This window comes from Lissotriton helveticus, chromosome 8 (assembly GCF_964261635.1).
Source record: "Lissotriton helveticus chromosome 8, aLisHel1.1, whole genome shotgun sequence".
Taxonomy (NCBI): domain Eukaryota; kingdom Metazoa; phylum Chordata; class Amphibia; order Caudata; family Salamandridae; genus Lissotriton; species Lissotriton helveticus.
The window spans coordinates 620,559,815-620,578,016 of NC_136069.1; the positions used below are offsets into that span (position 1 = coordinate 620,559,815).

Below are 18,202 nucleotides of genomic sequence, written 5' to 3' on the forward strand. Positions count from 1 at the left end.
TTAACCCATTTATGTCATGTTGTTTGCAACTATTGAATGTCAAACTCATATTTTGGATGACTGTTTCTTTTCAGTGTTAAAGATCAAGATATTGGGGATTTCGTCGACAGTGGAAGTGCTGCTGTGAAAGGCTACAAGAGGTAATCTCCAATAATATTGCTTTTTAATAATAACTTGTTTTAATCCACCACTTTACGGCACACTGGGGTTTAGTCATTACTTGCAGCTCTTGGAAAGTCTGTAAATATTGGAGAAACTCAATTTACCAGCCTCAGGAAAAGGGTTTTGGCATGCAAACTAGTGACCTGTAGATCACCACCTGTTTCAGCAGCGAATGTTTAACTCACTTTGCGTCCTGCTGCTTTTGGCAATTATCACTTAGCTTTGGCTCTGGTTCCCCTCCTATTCTATAATGGCACTCCACTTATTTCACTCAATTGAAGGAAAACACCTCATTTCTCCTTGATGTTTGACTACACTTTCCCACAAATCTGAAACTCCCTACTCCAACTGCCACAGAGATGAACTTCTGCACCACTTAAACCAAATTGTCGTCACTCTCCCACTGACACTTGGACCCTGCTTGCCATTACATTTCAATGCTAGACTCCTACCACTTGTCCAAGGGCTTTCAAAATATCCTTCCCAGACTGTTTGAGCTGGAAATATTTCACTTAAATCTACAAGGGCAATTGCAGGGGGGATTCCATTCCACCGCCTATGGAGAAATCACAGAGAAGTCATTGCTAGACCAGGAAAAACTTGAACATTTAATTTTTCAGCTGAAGCGTATAACATTATGGCTACATAATAGAAATGTATCAGAGAAATATTGCTCAGCCTTGCTACAGAGAAAAATATACTCTGAATATGTACAAAATCATCAACAACAATTTTTTGAAATATTCATCTAGACCAAAACACAAAGGGTGGTTTCACAACACAAATGCATGACTACCGACACTGCTTTGTATTGGGGCATGGCTTGGCCGACCAGCATGGCGGATGCTTGAACAGAGAGCTCTGTGCCGACCTAACTGAAGACTGTCAGCAGCACACTTACTTGGGGGCCATTGAAACCCCCAAGAGCCCGGGCAGGGCGGCCCCCACTGAGAGACAGCTGGAGGGGTGTGCCACCCTCTGGGTTGACTGGACCCTGTGGAGTAAGTATGGCTGGAGGCAGGCCGCAGTGACTGACCTCCCACACCGCCCTCGAGGAGCTCGGAGGCCCCTGCAGCCCCCGCCTGAGAATGTGGACATGGGTCTGGCCTAAATATATTGATAGGGGGAGCAACGCTTTCACCCCAGGAAGGCACTTGACATCAGAGGCGGGCAGCCTGACTCCTGGCGGCGCCTGGTGGCCCGGAGGCTCCTGTCTTGAAAAAGCCTGAGTTGGGAGCAGTACTCGGCAGCGGGGAAAGACCATATATCACCCAGGGGCTGAAGTCAGCCCAGAGGTACGGCAGGCTGACAAGCAAGCTGAACTATTTCCCTGTCTCCACCACAGCACTGAGGAATGAGGTGGGGGTGGGGGACAGCTGGTAGTGGAGAGGAAGTAGCCCTCCCTCCTTTTTTAGAAGAGTGAGTCGGAGTGGGGACCGGAGGGGAGACGGGTGACCTGGCTGCTCTGGTCAAGCTCGCTGAGGGAGACTAGGAACCATGCTTGAGCTGCCTGAAGAGCCCTAAGGACCAGGCCACATGGAAGTGGACATGGGAGCGTAGTGAAGACTGCTGATGGGTGGTAGAGGTTCCCTGGAGGACCATGCCGGATGGCAGGGGGCAGTCTGATTCCCAAGAGAGCTAGAGCCCCATCGGTCACACCACAAACAGGACTTCTTACTTAGGGGCATCCCTGGTAGAGGAAACATCTGGAACCAGGGGTCACTGTGTGAGTCAGCCACAGGGTCCCATCCCAGGAGAGGCCCTGGGAAGGGTAGGTGATACAATGGGCTGCAGCAGTTTGGGTAGCCCCCTAGCATGTGGACCCACTGGACATTTTAGCACTGGCTCTGCGCTCACGGCTGGGGGCAGAGATAGGCAAACTGAGGGCCAGGGCTCACGAGTCCTCCCAACGAAGGACGGGAGGCACAGGCAGGCTCCACAGATGCAGAGATTGTCCTAGACCAGCTGTCCCAATCCCTTCATATTACCCTGTATAAAATCCTCGACCCCATTGCAGACTTGAAGACCCTGCTCTAGAGGAAGATTGGCTCGGTGTCAGCCAAACTGGGCCTACTGCATGCTGAACACCATAAATTGACCAATAGAGTCAAGGAATCGTAATCAGCCACAACCGAACTGAAACTGGCACAGGGCTATGAAAGCACAACTGACAGTTTGGATGCAAACTTGAGCACAGGGTGGAAGTTACGGAAGAGTGCAATCAGTGCTACAATGTGCATGTAGTGGGCTTTCCCAAGAGTTCAGCGGGCTTCGATATGGCGGCCTATCTGGAGACATGGATGTGATCAGAGGTGGCCCCAAATCAACTAACACCCTCCTTTGAACTTGAAAGGGCTTAGAGGGTCCTGGATCAGTTGCTGGCCCTGGGGCACTCACCTAGACCAGTGGTTGCCAAATTGTTGCATTATAAACACAGAGACACCTCATTGCAACGTGCAAGAGAGGGGGCCCATTCAGGGTGGGCAATGGACAGGTGATATTGTTTCCTGACTTCACAGTGCCTGTCCAGTCCAAAAAAGCCTCATTCTTGGAGGTTAAAAGGGTGCTACCAGAGGAAGGCCTTTGTTACTCCCTCCTTTTCTCAGCAAAGCTGACAATCATGGTTGACAGCAATTCCCATTTTTGCCATGATCTGGGGGAGACATGCTCTTGCCTGGAGGCGCGTGGGAGAAGGGGAGCTGGCACTGGGCTTAGCAGGCCAGGGACCGCAGTGAAGGTACGCCACTCTCAGGGGGACACTGGCAAAGCTCACCAGATTGCAAGCAGACAAGGTCCTGCATGGGGCAGCGGCGATCACCGATGCCAGGGCAACCAAAACCGAGGAAGGATCAACCTCAGGACGCTGAACTGGGGACTCAGATTCTGATGGCCGGAACTGGCTAATGACATCCCCTGAGTGCCATCCCTCAGACAGAGGACAAGATCATATAGGGGGTCTGCAGGCACGGCCTATGAACCATATAGAGGTCTCCCTGCCAAGGATGTCATGGGGGTCCGATTGGGGGGGGTCCACCTCCCTCTGACCTATCCAGGGCGTCCAGGGGATGCGATGATGTCATCATAGAGGCTGATGCAGCAGGCAAAGGACGTGAATTTGTTCTAACTTTGCACCTTCCCTAAACGCCATTCCATAGGAACTGGAATGGAGGACAAAAGTTTTGAATGCACTTTTAATGTTTGAAATCTCTTTTATTAATTTCACAATAAAACAATGATATATAATATTTACATTGACAATATTAGCATCAAGCGAGGACGCTACAAATATAGTAGTTCCCAGTGCATCAGACATGCCTATCCATCAAAGCTTTAATAATCGCTAGGCTCTGTCCAGTTTCCCTGGGATGTATGTCAGTACAACGCAATCTAAAAGATCGCGGTACTTGACAATGCGGGCATTACAACGCAAGTTGGAGGGCGCGGATTTTGGAATCTTATAATTTTATATTCCAACACCAGTCCACGTAACAGTAGGGAAGGTGTTGGAATATAAAATTACAACATTCCTTGCCCAACAGCGCCATCCAGCGCAAGTCGTAGTAACTACTTCTGTTATAATGGCAGCGTTATAAAGGCACTAGGTGTAAACACCGCATTGTAAACGGTGTTTACCGTTTCCCTGGCCAACAGGTATTAACATCATCTGTGAAAAGACAGTTAAGCTAAGGACAGTTTAGTTGCATAGCTAATAAAGCATTTTCCTCCGTGAAAGGCTATCCTATAAAAAGAACTACAAAGAAAAGAAAATAGAAAACCAAGAACTGGAGAGGGGGGCAGAAAAGCGGGGGAAGGATCAATTCCCACAATGTTATATTGAGGGATATTCCCCAACCCTGACCATGGGAGGCTCCCTCGCTCTTAGGGAGATGGAGAAGAGAAGGAAGAGCAGAAAGGTGCAGTGCATCTTCCATCTGTTTTGCCTCACTGATAACTCCTCCCCTCTAGGGAGTAAGGCATCCTCAAACAGCTGAAGAGCCCGTAGGCAGGGGGAACAGATTGAGCATGTTCTAACTTAGATAAATGTTGCACCAGAGGTTGCCACATATGTGTACATTGGGCGTCAGTGTGTGCAAGGTGGGTGAAAAGGAGCTCCATCTCCATTACGCGCCAGAGGCGAGTGAGCCACACCAAAAACGGGGGAGGGATCAGAGCCTTTTTCCAGTTGAGCGTAATGATCTGCTTTGCTGCCCCTAACATGTGAAGTATCAAACGGCAATCCAAGTGAGTCATGGCCTTGAGAGACTGAGGTCAAAGTCCCGGAACAACCACCCCGGGAATATTCGGAAGGAGAACACCTATTACGTCCTTGATGTGGCTCAGCACCTCTTTCCAAAAGATCATCAGTAGCGGGCACGACCACTATATGTGAAAAAACAAACCCATGTCCACCTTGCATTGCCAGCACAGGGCCGTGGAAGTGGGAAACATTTTCTGAGGCCGAAGGGGGGTATAATACCAATGTGTCATTACTTTGTAGCCGACTTTTGTTGTGTGATACTTTAAAGGTGTTAGGGATTTCTCTCTATAGCTTTTCTCAGTGTTCAGGGGTGGCATCCTATGTAAAGTCCATGTGCCACTTCCGTTGATAAGGGTGGAGAGGCAGGGGGCGAGAGTGTTGCAGGACCCAGTAGGTTTGGGAAATTAGGCCCCGCAATCCATCAAATGATTGTACTAACAAATCAAAAGGTGTCAGTGGATGTGTGGCTCCCAGTGTATTTTCGATGGTATGTAGCCAGTGCCTAATTTGATAATATTGAAAGCATGCCCTAGGGGGGAGATGATAGTCTTGTCTACATTGGTTTAATATTTTGAAGGTCTCTCCCACAAAGAGGTCAGCTATCGTACGACACTCTCCGGCCACCCAGGCTTGAAAAGAATTAGGTTGTAGGTCCAGGGTTAAGCCAGGATTAAGGGTGAGGGGCGTGTTTAGAGAGGGGAAAGAGGTAAGGCCATGACAGATCGCCACTTTATCCCATATCTCCAGGACAGGTCTTGTTGGGGTGGCGATATAGGCAGCACAAAGTCCACATGTACCTTAAGAGGTAGGGAATTCATATAGGCATGCTACAAGAGATGTTCCTCAGGAGGGTGGAGGAAGAACTCCTACAGTGCTGCTGGTGGGAGTAAGTACATGCCACAACCTACTTTGCTTTTGCACGAGGGGCACTAATATAGATGAGAGCTGGAGTCCCCTTCGCAGCCATGGCGGTCAAATTAGACAAAGAGGGTAGGTACATCCTGGTGGAGGGTTGGTTGTGTGGAAGGCAGGTGGTTCTGGGGTGCGTGTACGTGCCAAACCAGGACCATGCATCTTTCCTGAGCTCCCTCGCGATGCAACTGAGCCACCTGGCAGGGGGAGGCCTGCTCCTTGGGGGCGGCTTTAACTATGTACTCAACGCAGTGCTGGATCGATTGACTCCCCTACTGCCTGGGGCAGAGGGCATGAGAGTTTATATGCCACACTGGGACATGCAAGATATCTGACGCATGCACCATGTCTTAGACAGGGACTACTTGTACTACTCTAGCATTTATAAGATACACACTAGACTGGATCAATCCATCTGATCGAGGGGGCTGTGCTGTTACGTAACACACATTGAATACCTCAGCTGTATGATATTGGTCACAACCCACTCATACTGTCGTTCGAATTGTTAAAGGAGTATCCCACGATCCCACCGTGGCAACTGCACACAGGAGCCCTCACAGACGTCATGTTTCGGGATACACTACAAGACCAGATAGTGCAATACTTCACCACGAATCAAGGGACAGCCTTGAACAGCCTAGTAGAATGGGAATCCTTCAAGACAATGGTGCAGGGGTACTGTATGAGTCAGAGAATTTGAATCCACCGGGAACTAGACCTCATACGCATATGTCTCAATGACATGCTCTATAGGTAGGATAATGAACAAGGCTCTGACCCAGAGGCCCTTGATTTTTAGAAGTCAGAGCAATACAACACGTAGAAGTCAGAGAGCAATACAATACAGCCCCACAGCAGAGTACATTAACCTTGCTCATCTAGAGGAGGGGAAGCCAGGGAGACCCTTGGCCTGGCTAATCCGCCCAGAGGGAAGAGGCCTCACTATCGCCCAATTGTTGTCCCCGTGGGAAGTTATGCTCTATTCTCCCAAGGAAATAAACTCAGTGTTCTGGGAGTTTTATATCTCCCTCTATCAGTTGCTGGAAGCAGACTTAGCAAGGGTGTCGGACATGCTTCTAGGCCGACTTGAGCTCCGGAACCTTCCAGTGGAGGCAGCGGAGGAACTGGGTGGGTCCAATTACAGTACAGGAAACATGCTCTCTCCTTTCTCACAGTGGGAGGGAGGGAGCCTGTTATCTCCCTCTATGCAGACGATACTCAGACGACCTGTTGATCTGCCTGCAGAACAGGGACAAGTTCATAGCCCACACTTTGCGGCTCTTCGAGGAGTTCAGACTTTTTTGGGCCTCTGGGTCAACAGGGCCAAGATTTGTGTCTTCCCCAGCTTGTCGGCTGCCCATCTGGCATCCTCGAGGTGCCACACACCTTCAAATACCTGGGTATTCAAATCTTTGATGCGCTCCCTAAGATCTGTGTCCCCTTCTGGCAATCGCTCTGACTGCCCAAAATGGTGCACATAGTGCTCTCCCAAGTGGCTATGCTCCCAAGGTTGCTCTTCTATTTTGCAAACCTTCCTGTGAGGGTTCCAGTGCCATGGTTCAGACAGGTGGTCTCGCTACCGTGGGAGGTATTCTGGGACAGAGGCCACCAGAGGGTCTCACTGCCAGCCTTTGCTGCCCACTTCTGGTGAGTGGACTGGGAGTTCCAGACTTCGAATTATCTCACATTGAGGTACAACTCCAGTCGGTCATTCGGTGGCTGGATGGGCCCGGCTAGCGGAACTGAGCCCAATAGGTTCTGAACCAAGCCAGGGTTCATTGCTTGCCAAACTAATCCGGCCTGCACTGAAGATCCCACTGCCAGGACTCCTTTTGGCTACGGTCCTGACTTGTTGGCATTGCTGTCTTAAGCGAGTGGGCAGTGCAGTGCTTTATGCCACAGAGCGCCCGCTAGTGGGGCTGCCACATGGGGACCTGCACACATCCTTCAAGGCAGGGCAGATGAGCTCTTGGAAGGAGGTAGAGATAGCAACAGTAAGCGACTGCTATCAATGGGTATCCAAATCTCACTGCCAGACCTGATGGAACAAACAGCAGGCCAATTACTCACATACGTGGCACTTTCACATACATTCTGCAAACTATGGGGACAGAGAGATACAGAACCCACAATTTTTCCATCTACTACTGACGATGGCACAGGAAGACATTTGAGAACATGGTTCAACAAAGCACTGAACACTATTATTAGGAAACCCCTGGAAGCACTCTGGAGGCACTGTAACACAGAGCTAGGAAGAGATATACCTGAAACTGAATGGGGGAGAATTCCGGCATGCCAACAGAAGGTGTCCTGCAACACACACTTTAAGTACATCCAGTAAAACTATACGCACAGGACATACTTAACACCATGCAGAATCAGGGTCATCTATGGGGGTGAACCTAGATCTTTCCCCACTGTGCTACGCTAGACGCAGACTTCAGGCATATGAAGTGGGGGTGCATCCAACTACAGGTATACTGGGGGATAGTCCTATCAAAGCTCAACACAACCCTGAACCACACACTGGAGAATGACATCGAGGTATACCTTTTAGGTGCCTTCCATAGACAAAAACCTAAGAAAGTTGGGAACAGAATCCTTGACCCAGCACTAATATTAGCAAAGAGACGAATAACTATGGCTTGAAAGTCGAGAGTGAGGCCCAGGGTAGAGACCTGGATTAGGGATGTGATGTTGTGGGCCCCAGCAGAGGAGAGAGCTCTACAGAGGGAGTAGGCCAAGGTGTACACGGGGGACCTATAGCGAAGCTGTAGTCAGAGTTGTTGGACGAATGGGAGCTGCCCTCGGATGCCGAGACTCAGATGGAGAGACTTCAAGAAAGGGTGGGAGTGAGGATCTGACCCCGACTGAATGACTGGGATGCCTCATTGGGCGGACATGGCAGAGTGGGTTGACTGACCTGACGGCCGCTAAGGTGGATACTATGGAGGATGACCCGACCCAGCCTACTTCGCAGTGGGTTGGAAGCTGGGTTGCTAAGTGCTTAGATGTACATGGGTGGCTTTACCCCCAGAGTGAGGCATTGACCCCCAACAACGATACAAAAGGGGATGATGGACGGAGCGCTTGAACAAATCAAACACTCACCCCCAGTCAACTGATCTGGGTTTAATCCATCACCATTCTTTAGTTCACTCAGCCACCCAGATCAGACATGGCTATATGCAAATCAGTCTGACCCTGTGCCTTGTGGGAACAGTCCAGCCCGAACTGCCAAGCCATGTCTTCCCTTGACCCCCAACAACAACATAGGAGAGTCGTATGCCCCCTGAGATGGAATGTTTTGGATTTGGTTAGTTACTAACACCTGGTGTATCTGGTAATCTCAGACTACCACACACTCACAGTGAAGAGAGGCAACCCCCCAGTGGAATTGAGCACATGGGGAAATAGCCAGTTCCAGTCAACTGCATAGTAGGCGTGAGCATTGCCCTATTCAGGCTGCTCATACACACTTGACCCATATGGTTGATGGAAGGACATCGGGCACAACTGCAAACACTGTAGAATACAATAGGGGTATGTGAATATGGGTGAAGCTACAATATTGTAATCCAACTGAGGGTGGTAAGAAACAACCATGTATTGTAAGATTGTGTAATGACTGTTGCAAATAAATGGCAAATGCCATTTAAAAATGAGTGTTAAAAAAACATTTTTTTTGTATTAAACGTAAAGTCAAATGTATACAAACTTACAGTATCCAGTGAAGTAAGAAACTGATTTTCCATTGCAACAAAATGCATGACTGAAACTTTGCACTACTTGGTAGCAGACTTGAAACTGGCCATATTATTTTGTATGACCCTCATTGAAGAATGGCATCATAGGAAACCCAGTCTATCACTCAGAGGACTGCACATTTTAAATACAGACTCAATAACTTTCAGTTCAATTATACCGTTTACATTTGCTGTTGCATAATATAAATTCACTCCTCACTCAAAATTAGAATTCCAGATCCCTAATTTTTGAAGGTCTTGCACAAATTGAGGACATGCAGGATAAGATTTAAGCGATCATTTCATTATACTGCATCCCCTCCTCAGGAAGGCTTGTGTTCCCATTGGTGCAAAATATCCCTATCCCCACTTATCATTTATACGGGATATGCAGTTGGCCCAAAGTCTGCCTCAATTCACATCCGGGTCAAAGAATGCACTTTGATCCGGATGTGAAGTGAGGTGGACTTTGGGCCAACTGCGTATCCCGTATCAAGGAGATTCAACAGTTATCTAGAACAAGACTTGACGAACTCTGAATATGTTATTAGAAATAAAAACAAAGACAGAAATACTATATTTAACATATGGATTTTTGGTGAAGGAAACATATAAATGACCCACTTAAAACACATAGAAAAGTGTGAATTGCCATTGGCATTCTATAAGAAATTTTATTTGTGGATGACAACAAGTTATCCAAGAGCCCTGAAGAAGCACCAATGAGTGCGAAACACGTGTTGGCTGTAGTGCTGTAGAACTAACTCAATGAAAAAAATAAAAGAAATATTGAAGAACAAAAAATACAAGATTCATCATTAATTTTTGATTGTCCATAAATGTCTCAATAATATTGTTGCTATGTATATATATATACATAACCAATACGTAACCATTAGGCCTTCTGGGAGATGGAGTCCTCTAACTGAAACGGACTGCAACAGGTGAGCCTTATTGCTAGGGGGAGGAGCGGATCGCGCCAGTATTTCATCGGAGGCAGCAGGATTAACACACAACAGATGAAGGCTCCCAGTGTTGGGTACTGGGGAAGCCAAGACGGCGAAATGCATCTACCGCCACTGGGACTGCCTATTTGTTAATAAAGCCCGTTTTCCTAGTCCCCTCCGGGCTCCTGCTTCATTCATTTTTGGAGGAAGGTTTCGTTCATATTATTTGTGCCTGCCAGTTGCACAATACAGGAGCACCGCCACGCTTTGGGAACCGGACATTTGCTGGTACTTGCCTGAGGGCGTCCACTGTTTCCTGGGAAGGATATGTCCGGAACCCGCCTCGCCTGCAGAGAATACGGAGCAGTGAGGCATTGCCTCATTCTGGACTTTGTGCACTCGCACTACTGATCCCTGCATTCATGATTTTCTGCTCGCTGGGCTGTGGCGTCATAAGGGGACTTGGAGACTGGCTTGTTAACTCCATGACAGTGGTCATCGTGTCCTGCTTGGGTGACCGTGGTGAAGACTACTATCACACCCTCCCCATCTCACCAACCCGGACTGCCGTAACCATTAGGCCTTCTGGGAGATGGACTCCTCTAACTGAAACGGACTGCAACAGGTGAGCCTTATTGCTAGGGGGAGGAGCGGATCGCGCCAGTATTTCATCGGAGGCAGCAGGATTAACACACAACAGATGAAGGCTCCCAGTGTTGGGTACTGAGGAAGCCAAGACGGCGAAATGCATCTACCGCCACTGGGACTGCCTATTTGTTAATAAAGCCCGTTTTCCTAGTCCCCTCCGGGCTCCTGCTTCATTAATTTTTGGAGGAAGGTTTCTTTCATATTATTTGTGCCTGCCAGTTGCACAACACAGGAGCACCGCCTCGCTTTGGGAACCGGACATTTGCTGGTACTTGCCTGAGGGCGTCCACTGTTTCCTGGGAAGGATAAGTCCGGAACCCGCCTCGCCTGCAGAGAATACGGAGCAGTGAGGCATTGCCTCATTCTGGACTTTGTGCACTCGCACTACTGATCCCTGCATTCATGATTTTCTGCTCGCTGGGCTGTGGCGTCATAAGGGGACTTGGAGACTGGCTTGTTAACTCCATGACAGTGGTCATCGCATCCTGCTTGGGTGACCGTGGTGAAGACTACTATCACACCCTCCCCATCTCACCAACCCGGACTGCCGTAACCATTAGGCCTTCTGGGAGATGGAGTCCTCTAACTGAAACGGACTGCAACAGGTGAGCCTTATTGCTAGGGGGAGGAGCGGATCGCGCCAGTATTTCATCTGAGGCAGCAGGGTTAACACACAACAGATGAAGGCTCCCAGTGTTGGGTACTGAGGAAGCCAAGACGGCGAAATGCATCTACCGCCACTGGGACTGCCTATTTGTTAATAAAGCCCGTTTTCCTAGTCCCCTCCGGGCTCCTGCTTCATTCATTTTTGGAGGAAGGTTTCGTTCATATTATTTGTGCCTGCCAGTTGCACAATACAGGAGCACCGCCACGCTTTGGGAACCGGACATTTGCTGGTACTTGCCTGAGGGCGTCCACTGTTTCCTGGGAAGGATAAGTCCGGAACCCGCCTCGCCTGCAGAGAATACGGAGCAGTGAGGCATTGCCTCGTTCTGGACTTTGTGCACTCGCACTACTGATCCCTGCATTCATGATTTTCTGCTCGCTGGGCTGTGGCGTCATAAGGGGACTTGGAGACTGGCTTGTTAACTCCATGACAGTGGTCATCGTGTCCTGCTTGGGTGACCGTGGTGAAGACTACTATCACACCCTCCCCATCTCACCAACCCGGACTGCCGTAACCATTAGGCCTTCTGGGAGATGGAGTCCTCTAACTGAAACGGACTGCAACAGGTGAGCCTTATTGCTAGGGGGAGGAGCGGATCGCGCCAGTATTTCATCGGAGGCAGCAGGATTAACACACAACAGATGAAGGCTCCCAGTGTTGGGTACTGAGGAAGCCAAGACGGCGAAATGCATCTACCGCCACTGGGACTGCCTATTTGTTAATAAAGCCCGTTTTCCTAGTCCCCTCCGGGCTCCTGCTTCATTCATTTTTGGAGGAAGGTTTCGTTCATATATATATATATATATATATATATATATATATATATATATATACATATATATATATATCTCAAGGTCCACAAGGTACCCAAAGGGCGGGGCTCACTCCCGGATCAGCGCGTTCCACATAAGAGGAGAGAAAGGCATAACCAGCGGTCAGCAGAGCCTGACGCGTTTCGGGATCCTCCCTTCTTCAAAGGCTTCTCTGCTACCGAATGACAGCCAACAAAAAGACAACGGTGTTTGTCCCTCTTTTATTGTAACACTTACACTCAGTTGAGTAAACATATCCATACTGCATTCTGGGACCGGTATATATATATATATATGTATCAACTCCTCCTCACTTCAGAAATTAGCTGCCGCCTGCCAAACCAGCGGGTGTTTCGTCGCAAAAAAGACCTCTGAAGTCGGGTCTTTAAAATACGCTTCCTCCCAAGCAGTAAACACCACAAGTTGACGAAACTGTGTGCTGGCCAAAGTATTTTATTCTCAGTCAGCCCTCGGACGTGTTTCGCCTGACCAGCAGGCTTGATCACTGAAGCTTCAATTAATTACAATCGCCATTTTAAACAGTGTGCAACAAATACGATCATGTGACAAGAACTACTGGGGGAGTGGCAGTGAGGAAAGACTCGTAGTCCCACAAATGAATGCCAAATGAGCCGAAAACATCGTATTATTTCATATTGCTAAAGTGCAAATTTCAGAGAGGCAAAAGTGTGATAAGCCTCCTAACAGCGTCGCGCCCCCATCAAATCTTAATATATGATGGAGCGGAATTAAAAGTTCGAGTTCGAAGCATGAAATGTTTTTTCTAACTTTTGCTTCGATCAAAAACTTTATTAGCAGTTGAATTCAAACAACATGCTGTTTTAAGGCTTGTAGTTATTAAATATAACAACGATTACTGCAAAAGATTGGTGCAAAGCATGCGACTTATATTGCCCAAGTGGGCATACACTGGCCCTCTTACAAAGTGTTTTAGAAAATAATTGCAACAGCTCTACCATACATTCGAGACACTTGTGGTGTTTACTGCTTGGGAGGAAGCATATATATATATATATATATATATATATATATATATATATATATATATATATTACCTACTGGCGGTCACCAGTAGGTATATATAGTTAGGATTTTTTCTCTATGGGATTTTTGAAAATTCTATGTCTAATAACTTTGGAGTTTGTGGACGGAATTGGCTGAAATTTTCAGGAAATGGCACATTTTGTTTCTGAGCAGCCCTTGAAAATTTGGGGGGGGTTCGTCAAGGGGGGGCCGAGAAAAAAGGGGGGTCCCAAAACGTGTTTTTAACATTGAGTTTTCCATAGGGCGGTTGGCCTCACTTTTAGCCCGAACGGCTGAATGGATTTGCACGAAACTTGGCAAAATTGTAGGGACTGGTAGCCCGATGTGCCTTTTGTAGGTCTCAATATATGTGCTACAGTGGATTTTGAGAAATTAACGTTTAAAAAAAGATATATATCTGTAACAGCGGACCGGGCAGCGCTCCAGGACGCGTACTTTTCGCGCAACGGAGCTTTGTGAAGCGAAGCTGATTGGTTCTCCGGCGTCTGTCAACATTCCAAACAGTCCGTAGCGGCCGCCATCTTGTCTCTCGGTAGGATCGAGAGACAAGAGGAGGCCAAAGCAAAGGGGCAAATGACCATAAGGGGGAATAGTAGATCCTCGCTGACCCCCTAGGTTTGATGTGGAGGTTTTAAAAGGGCCCCGCGGGGCAAAAAAAATAATAATAATAATAATCGAACGGCTGAATGGATTTTCACGAAACTTGGTAAAATATTAGGGACTGGTAGCCCGATGTGCCTTTGCTAGGTCTCAATATATGTGCTCTAGTGGATTTTGAGAAATTAACGTTCAAAAAAAGATATATATCTGTAACAGCGCTCCGCTTCGCGTAACGGAGGTTTGCGAAGCTGATTGGTCATTCTGTCACTGGGCTATAGTTGGGCTACATCTGGCTGATATTTGGGCTACATTTGTTTTTTTTGTCTCTGGCGGCCATCTTTGGGCTACATTGGGCTACATTGGGCTTCATTGGGCTTCATTGGGCTACATTGGGCTACATTTGGGCTCCAACATATATATAGGCCAATGTAGCCCAATATATATTTTTCAAAGTTAATTTTCGTAAAAACCACTGGAGCATATATCTTGAGACATAGCAAAGGCACATCGGGCTACCAGTCCCTACAATTTTGCCAAGTTTCGTGGAAATCCATTCAGCCGTTCGAGCTAAAAGTGAGTCCAACCGCCCTATGGAAATGAAGGAAATGAATGGGTAATTTGTAATTAGCAAATAGCTAATCGCAAACTAGGAATGGTAAAGAATCGCTATTTATTCCTTAAAGTTCGCTATTTAGGAAATGCAAAAAACTTTGATGATACATATGGCGGTTCATCTCGAACAAGATAAGAAGCATAGGGATAGATTTATGATGACTGGCGCATCACCAGGGATGTGTTAGTCATTCTGTGCCGCTGTTCCGTCACCTATGGTGTGCTGCATTTACAATGCGGCGCATCATGGGGCAAAAACAGCACAGATGCGTGATGTAACTGTGCCGTAAAGGTGGCGCATTGCTGGAGTTGTATCGCAAGTGTGATGAAGCTCCAGGAAGGGTCGGGGGTGCCCCTGTTGCAGGGTTTCTGTTCTCACACAGAACTGTGGACAGAGGATTGGAACCTCGGCGAATTAGGGTGCCCCAAAACTCACCTTAGTACTCAAAAACCCCTTAGCAAGCTAGGTACAGTGTCACATTGGATATAACAAACTCTCAATGTTTAGACAATCCAGAATATGAACTTATAGTACCTCAGGATACGTGGAACTCATGAACAGTCGGTCGTTATATATTTCTTAGAAACCAGAACATGGAGTTAAGAAGAACACATGTGTATTTGAAATGTTTATTTACTAATGCCGTCTTCTCAGGCGTAGTATCTTAGATATTACAAGTACACATATTATCAGTAGCAAAATTACCAGCATAGTTACTAGTACATAAAAAGCGAATGGTGACAGTATGTTAACATGCTGTAAATGAATAAGAGTTATCAACACTTATAAGCAGCCACGGGCCGTGGAGGGAGTTACGGTGGGGCAGGGAGGCGGGGAGGGGGAGGGGCAGGGTGGAGAGGGCTCCACCCTGCCCCTCCCCCTCCCCGCCTCCCTGCCCCATCGTAACTCCCTCCACGGCCCGCGGCTGCTTATATCTCACCCTCCCTAATACACATATTATATTATTTGCTAAGAAGGTCTCTTTGTGTTGGTTTAGGGCGTGCCCATACTTTAGTGTCTTAGATTTGAAGGAATCACATCAGCATACACCAGCTCTCTCTTCATGTGAACCGCATCAAGTGTTGTGTATGTGTGTTCGGCAAAGCAATATAAAACCCGCCTCATGCCCAGAATTGGCAGAAGCTGCACTTATGTTATGAGTATGAAGTCGTGGAGATTAGACCTCATAACAATTCTGTATCGTGTTGTTCTTGAAACTTCAGCAGTCGCTGTACAGATATAGTTTAACAAGTAAAGCAGATAGTAGAGCAATAACATATTATTCTCATGTAAATCACGATGAACTATTAGGTTGAAAGCTAAAGCAACAACTAAGTGTCGTGTGCAGAAGTTGCAAAAAAGGAAAAATGGCGTTTAAACCGGTAATGAGCCCATGCTAACTTAACACGGTGTAAAGATATCCAGGACCTAGATGACACCTCCCCATGATCCGGAAACGAACCGAATAAGATAATAGAAGTGCCATCTCATGAGAGCAGATTGCAACTTTATATGTGGACGGTCCGCAAGGTAAAATATTAAAAACTAGGAAAATTTAATGCTAAAGAAAAATAAAACAGCCAAGTACTTTATCGAGTCTTAAGCCAATAGGCAAGCTAAATAATAAAAACTTGACAAATAAGTCAATGAATTGTCAATGAAATGCTAGTACTCAGCATATCAAAAATGAAAAAGGTCTATGACATAACTGTGTATGCAAAATAAGCTGCAACAGCCTCCAATAGGAAGTCACCGTCTTCATCCGAAAAGAGTTCAGCCATCCAATTTAAAAGCGGAAAAGAACATACGTGCTCTCCCAGCACCGGATCCTCTATCACCATCAGAGGACAGCTCGGTGGGTTTTCAAGAAAGCTCTGTTCCAAGAAAGACTGTGTTGCCGCCAGTAAATTCCAGGGACCAATTAGTCCATGCATCAATGCCACAGCCATAATCCTTTCGCCAGGACAAACCAACTCGTGAGTAATGATAGGAGTCATCAGCTGATTAAAGTCGACGTCAGGAGAAACCGGTCCGCAGAGACACAAATCAATGGCCCAATCGAAATCACAGGTCAGGCAGTGAAATACAGGCTGGACACAGGTGAAGTAGGAGAATCGAAAAGATAATCCATATGCCGTGCTTAATATCGCCAACGGCATTGTGCCATAATATTCTAGCATGCGATTGCGGAACAGTGTCAGCAGCTGCAGGGCGGGAGGTTGCATAGGAGGGACATCCATATTTAAAAATGTAAAAAAGCACAAGAGCGTCCGCTGGTAATGCAAGTAAAAATGGCAATCCACGAAGCAGAGTGGAAAAAATAGAATGAAAGAAAGCAGGGATGACTCCAAAGATTTTCTCAAATGAAGTCACGAGACCACTGGTAACAACTTTAAAAAAGTGCGCCAGGGCCTTTGTGGAGGATGCGTTAAAGATAGTCCGAACCATCTTGCTGAAATGGAAAGGCAAATCTGAATTGAAAAGGGTCTGCACCTCTGTACGGGTGTTCGCTATGTGAAGCACGAAAGTTTCACGGGCCGAACTCAAGGCCACCTCTCTCTGAGACAAAAGAGCTCTTATTCTTGCCATGCCGTTGAAATCTGCTCCCAAGGTTGGTATTTGTGGCGAGATTGAAAACTCCCTATGTTCATGTGTGGGAGGAAATAGAACATTTCTGCAGCAAATAACCCGTTCACTTACTGTTACGATAAAAGGAATACTTTTAATTAACCCAGAAGAATCTTCATTATTGAGCATCAAATAACTACCATTTTCCAACAACTTGAACGTGGGGATGATAGCAGGAACTGGCGTGCCTTGCAACACGCAAGCCATATTTGGTCGGTGTTTGTTGCATGAACCGTGTAACTGTATGTGCCTACACATTAGTGAATGATCTGGCGTCTCAGTGCATTCCTCTCCATTCAGATAAACTTCTTGATCATCTTTGAAACATCTGTATGTGTATGGAAGCGACCAGACCTCATGAAGAAAAGCACTACCTAAAGGTTCATAACGACCTATTGGTATATATTTCATACAATTTGAAAACTTATATAAAGCAAAAGGCAGCGTTATTAAACCGTGGATAAGGCACGTTGCCAAAAAACCCGCAATCCTCTGCTGATGATGTCACTGAGCATGTCATGAATGATGTAATATGTGACATCATCAGCAGTGGATTACGGGTAATAGTAGACCTTGACTGGTGCTTAGTGCTAACGCTGCTCTAGCGCTGCGCGCATATCGCTCCTTGCTGTAGAATTGTAGAACCTCAATTTTAAGCTTCACTTGCCTGTTTTATGTAAATTGCGCCGAGCGCTTCGCGCTTTTAACTAATATTCTTCTACCGCTTAGGGGGAAATAAGGGAGTCTTACCCGCATCATAATTCGCCACATACCCACATTTGTGGGCTAGAAGGGACTCGGGGGCTCTGCAGCATCATCGCGCTGGTTGTGAGCGCCATCTTGGAGTGGGGAGAAGTCCTTCCACTGTCAGCGCCATCTTGGTGAGGGAGAGACACTCGCCCTGCCAGGACCCACGCATTGGAGGAGGAGGTATTATCAGTAGGACCTCCCACCTCGTTCAGGCAGACCTTGACTTGTGCTTAGTGCTAACGCTGCTCTAGCGCTGCGCGCATATCGCTCCTTGCTGTAGAATTGTAGAACCTCAATTTTAAGCTTCACTTGCCTGTTTTATGTAAATTGCGCCGAGCGCTTCGCGCTTTTAACTAATATTCTTCTACCGCTTAGGGGGAAATAAGGG

General features: G+C 47.1%; 1 protein-coding gene across 7 annotated transcripts in view; it reads left to right on the forward strand.

Moving 5' to 3' along the window:
* SCEL (sciellin) overlaps positions 1 to 18,202 on the forward strand; it is a 490,458-nt gene that overhangs the window by 342,697 nt on the left and 129,559 nt on the right. For all 7 annotated transcript variants that reach the window (XM_078657473.1, XM_078657474.1, XM_078657476.1 and 4 more), the window contains one exon: positions 75 to 140. In XM_078657473.1, the coding sequence (XP_078513599.1) occupies positions 75 to 140 (66 nt within the window). The remainder of the gene's footprint in view (positions 1 to 74; positions 141 to 18,202) is intronic.